General features: G+C 45.0%; 1 protein-coding gene across 1 annotated transcript; it reads left to right on the top strand.

The window, feature by feature from the left end:
- The first annotated feature begins 255 nt into the window (after positions 1-255).
- LOC109771940 (uncharacterized) lies at positions 256-3424 on the top strand. The gene is made up of 5 exons (XM_020330636.4): positions 256-680; positions 2014-2310; positions 2414-2632; positions 2745-2873; positions 2994-3424. Exons 1-5 carry the CDS (start codon positions 432-434, stop codon positions 3228-3230), a joined length of 1131 nt encoding a protein of 376 aa, XP_020186225.1. The 5' UTR covers positions 256-431; the 3' UTR covers positions 3231-3424.
- The last annotated feature ends 2132 nt before the right edge of the window (positions 3425-5556 follow it).

Genomic DNA, 5556 nt, shown 5'->3' with positions numbered 1-5556 from the left:
AAATCAGAGCAACATGTGGCAATCATTTCTCGTTTTTTAAAGGTACACAAGTCGTAGAGAACAAGCACCGACCAGCCAGAAGCGACGGCAAAAGCATAAAAAAGGCTACACGCGCCATGTGTCGCCGCGCGTCCTCACACGTGCCCCCCTCCTTTCATTCCCATCGGGCGACGTTGCACAACCCCTTATCCGCCCAACAACCAGAGTCCAGAGCTAGTCAGGTAGTATCACGGGCCTATAAATACAAGACCAACCAACTACAGGGCAAGCCGATCCATCGTTACTCACAGCCTCACACGCAAAAAGGCCAGAAAGAAGTGGTTTTAGCCTGTGACAGACCCATCAGCGTCGTGCTCACGAGGGACCTGCCGCCATTGCTGCAACTTGGAACTTCATCTTCCCATCGTGATATAAAGGAGAAGCTCGACACGATGCAGAGCGCCCAGCAGAAAGCGAGGAGGAAGAACGCGCAGGTGCTGGACGGGTCCGACATCCGGGAGCTGGTGGAGAACGAGGGGGCGTTCGCGAAGTTCGTGGAGAACAAGTTCCGGCACCTTGACGCCGACGGCGACGGGAGGCTGTCGCTGAGGGAGCTCCAGCCCGCCGTCGCGGACATCGGGGCCGCCATCGGGCTGCCGGCGAAGGGGTCGTCGGCGCAGGCGGACCACATCTACTCCGAGGTATGCCTAACGGTTATGTTTTGCAATATGTAAGGCCTGTAGCTGGACATGATTAGATGCAATCCTTGGTGAAAGTGTCCACTCGATGTGTAGCCACGTTTCATTCAATATGTCTAGGAAGTTCTGGATGTGTAGTGACATGCGCACATAAAAGCATAAGTAACGTACAAGTAGTACTCTGCTTCTTTGGACACGCTTCATGTCTCTAGAATGATGCAGAAGGGCACGTGGTTTCATATGCTCAACTGGGATTCCAAATGGCTGCAAAGAGAATCTGGTCAGCCTAACACACGTATACATATATTCGACACATCTACTATATCTATACCACACCATATAGTGTGCCAATAACTTTAAATATTAGCTGTTTAATATGCCCCATTCCCTCCGTCTGGAATTAGTTGAAACAGAAATGAATGTATCTAGATGTATTTTAGTTATAGATAAAGCCAATTTTATTCATTTGTGTGACAGTAATTCGGGACGGAGGGAGTATTCATAGGATTCTGCCACGTGGCAGTCTAACTGAACCCCAACTCTATCATCTCATGTATTGTGGAAGCATCTCCACATGCTTATTTGATTCTCTGATAAAAAAAAGGGATCGAGGACAATCTGGATTCTAGAGGGGTAAAATCCAAGTTGGATCTTGTCCAATATGATTCTAGGAAAGGAAATAACTATCAAACTTTGCTTCGGTACACGCGATTAGAATGTATCCCTTGATTCAAAAAGGATAATATAGTCTTCCTTTATTCAAATCAATCAATTCAATACGCTTGATCTGTAACTTCAAGATCCTTGCAAACTTCAAGTATTGGAACGTATTTTTTCCACGTTATTATATATTTAAATGCCATGCTTTTTTAAATGACGTGCAAAGAGCATACAATTTACTACTCCCTTTGTCCAGAATTATTCATTTCTACGACAAGTAATTCGGAGCGGAGGGAGTAGTATTTTAACATTTACAGTAATGACATTTTTGTATTTTGAATTTTGTTGGTCCCTCAATTTTTAACTGTGCTCAAAGTTAGCACCTGGTAATTAAGAAAACTAAGCTATATGGAACGTTATCCGCCTGAAGTAACGAGAACAAATATGGACATCGTTAGGGCGCAACGCCCATGCAGTGACGCGTGCGTACCTTGCCACATTGCACGACATCATCACCTGCAACGTTCTACTACCTCTGTACCGAAATACTTGTAGTTGGAGTATATGGCGCGCACGAGTCAGCTAGTTGGATCAACGGCTGGCAGCCTCTATGACAGGCTGCAGCACGTTCGCACGCTAAGTTTACCGATATAATGATGTGTAATATGCGGTGCAGGTTCTAAATGAGTTCACCCACGGGAAGCAAGATTCGGTGAGCAAGCCAGAGTTCCAGCACGTGCTGTCCGACATACTCCTCGGCATGGCGGCCGGGCTCAAGAGGGACCCGATCATGATCCTCAGGATGGACGGGGAAGACCTGAACGAGTTTGTCGAGAGCACGGCGTACGAAGCGGAGGCGGTCGCCATATTCTCTCAAATCGAGTCCGGAAATGCGTCGTTGCGACAATGTTTGCCTGCCGCTCTTCGACAGCTGACGGTCGATCACGGCATGCCACCGGCTTCGGACTCTCTGGTATTCATTTTGTGCAGTTTCACAGCAAAAGTTGCAACCATAATAGTTCATGTCTGTGACAAGGCTCATGGAGCGTCTGCTGACAACTGAGCGTTCGTGATAGGTTATGGAGAAGGTCGTAGAACCTGCCTTGCAGGAACTGCCGGCAGATCAGCTCGACCGAACGGCATCGCAAGAGATCTTCTTCCAGGAATTCAAGAAGTACTTGGGAGTGATCGCCCGTCGACTCCAGGAGTGCCCGGTAATTGTGGCGCACACTGAGAACACCTTTGATGGGGCTGGCATTAGGAAGATACTGTCGAACAAGTTCGAGTTCGACAAGGTATACTCATACTAAGATACGTGCATGCATGTTCCACAAGTTCGATTTTATCTATGGCAAATGTGAAAATGTATTCAGTTCAACGATACTGAACGATGCATTTTTCTCCCAGCTGCTGGATTCTGTCTGGGGAGATGTACCCAAGGAACACAAAGATAGAACATCGAAGAAGTACCTTCGCGTCGCGCTTGACAAGTTGGCCGCCTCAGTAAATCTACCACCATACGGAGCTGTTGATCAGGTAATTTAGAACAGATGTACTAAATCATTTATTCCATACGAAGCTCATAAATGTGAAATACAATGTTCTTAGTGTTGGATAAACTTCTAATGATCTACGATTTTTCATAAAAATGCAAAGGTGGATGTTGTGGTGAATGAGGCGTTCAAGATGGCCAACGCCGACGACGGGAAGGAGGTGGACGAGGCCGAGTTCAAGAAGCTGCTCACCGAGATCCTCGGGGCGGTGATGCTGCAGCTAGACGGCAACGCCATCGCGGTGTCCACCAACACCGTCCTCCACGAGCCCATGTCCACTTCGTCGACCTTGTTGTCACCGTCGCCGTCGCCGCCCACGGTGTCACCGCCGAGCGAGTAGACACATGTTTGGTAGAGTAACAGTTTCCGCTGACGCTGTAACTGCGACCGACGCCGGAATCCACCTGCTTACACTGCAATAACGTGACGTTTTTGCCTGTAACGTCAACCTGAGACGGGGTGCTTATATGCATACAGTTGGTGTCTGTAACCTGCTCGGTGATTTGTGATGAAATAAGGCTTTGCTTGCCAGAAGGGACAAGTGTAGGGCTGAGATATGTCTCTCACAACTGTAGGTTTGTGAAGAACTAGCAATCGTGCACGTGCCACACAAGTCCAATTCTCAAAAGCTTGTTTTTTTGTAAAAAAAAGAAACAAAAAAGAAAGAAACTTATTTTAGATTTATCTAGATGCGGATATGTCATTAAACAAGTTTTTAGGACGAAGGGAGTGGTATTGTGGAGCTTTACGATGTCAGTATTTCACTTTGATTTTTCCCCTCCTCACAGATGTTGCCTAAAGCAGCTTAGCGGGGACTCTCAAATCTTTCGCATCCATTCAGACCAAGAAGTCCGGATCCCCCAAGTTACTAAACGGAGTCGCATTTGTTCGTGGGTCAGTCCAGACTTCCATTTCTTCGTAAGCCGGAATTAACTCAGAGAGCTTTGCGGTAGTCTAAACACCACCCAGATAGGACTCGGACACACTCGGCCCAACGCCCCAACCAAGTCTAAGGCGGAGCAACAATTTATTGGCGAAACTGCTATGTAGATGATGGATGTGTGCACGACGCTGGGACAATTGGCAGTCCAGCCGCTGATATGCACCGGATAGTATCCATGAACGGCTTGAGATGTGCTGTCGTGCACAAGTCGTCCGCAGGGCGTCGTGTGTATAGCAGCGCTGATTTATTGGGCCACGGCCCAAATGAGCTGCGTGTGACCGTTGGTTGACGAACCGGTGCCAAAAGCCCTGATTAGGAGCACTCCCTGAGAGCAAAGTAACTAACTGGAGGTAATCCCTTGTGCGGGATCTTCAAGGGTCAATTTTCATGCTTTTAGATCACGCCAAGTGATGTGTTTCAGCTGCCATCACATTTTGTGTGCTTGACGCTTCTTTGGATTTCTTTTCTGTGCGTGTTTCTGTGTTTTAGATGAGTTCTTCCCTCCTATTTTTGGCTTATTGATTTTTACCCGGTTTCTCTTACGTTTTGAAGAGAAAAAACCATGATTTTTTAGTGAATTATTATTTTTTGCTTCCATGAGAAGCACATAATTGTTTCTCATGAAGGTACATATTTGCTTTCGTGACTGCGCTTCTTGGAAAGGAAAAATATATATGCTTTCACGAGAAACATATGATTGCCTCCCGTGTAGGCATAGATTTGCTTCTACGAGAAGCACAAGAAAGAGAAAAATCGGTGCTGCGGCAAGAAGCACGTAAAAAAATGTGCTTCCGCCAAAAGCACAAATTTGTTTGTCATGGAGGTACGGATTTGCTTCCGCGAGAAGCACAATTATGCTTGAAAAAAAAATTGTGCTTCCGCAAGAAGCACAAATTAGCTTCCCCTGAAGGGACAAATTTGCTTCCGTGAGAAGCGCAACTGTGCTTCTTGAAAAGGAAAAAAAAAACAAAAAAAATCATGCTTTCGGCTTCGGGTTTTTTCTTTCCGGTTTATTGTAAATAAAGTTCATCAAAACCTATTATCATGGGATTTAGTCTCAAAGATCTCAAGGCAAGAAATCCAACGGTAAAAAGGTTCGGGATTTGAATGCAGGATTCAAGATATAAATGTTTTGAATAAACAAATTTTTTAAAAAAAGAAACTCCCAGGTTGCAGCAAGTTGCGCACATGCAATGCGCCACTTGTCCGCGCCTGAGAAAGTGAGAGTGACCTTAGTAGGGGGTAGCCCTTAAGTAATGATTTGGCACTCCTTCCTTTTGCGCGAAAGCTATGTCTGGCTTATAGTGAGACTACCATCCCTCTGGCTGAAGCTTTCCTACACAACGCATCCGTATGGGCCGGCCCAATAGCGTGTTACTCATTTCGTTCGATCGTTGGTCGTTCACTGATAGTTTCGTTCATTTTTTGTTTGATTTTCTTATTATTTCTTCTGCTATCTCCTTTTCATTGTTATACTTTTTTTGTTTCTTTCTTGGTTTTCAAATGATTTTTTTGTTTTTCTTTGTTTCTTTATCAGTTCTCACTATTTTTCATTATTTTTTGCACTTATTTCTTCGGTTTTCTTTCTTGTTTTCTTTTTTCGTTGGTTTCTTTTGTTTCTTTTTTAGTTTTTCTTCATTTCTGTTGGTTTTCATTCTAAATTTTTTGTATACACCAAAACTTTTCTAATACACATTTACCATTTCCAATACAAGTTTACATT

Source organism: Aegilops tauschii, chromosome 2 (genome assembly GCF_002575655.3).
Source record: "Aegilops tauschii subsp. strangulata cultivar AL8/78 chromosome 2, Aet v6.0, whole genome shotgun sequence".
Lineage (NCBI taxonomy): Eukaryota > Viridiplantae > Streptophyta > Magnoliopsida > Poales > Poaceae > Aegilops > Aegilops tauschii.
The sequence above is the reverse complement of the archived record's forward strand: the minus strand, read 5'-3'. Positions and strand labels throughout refer to the sequence as shown.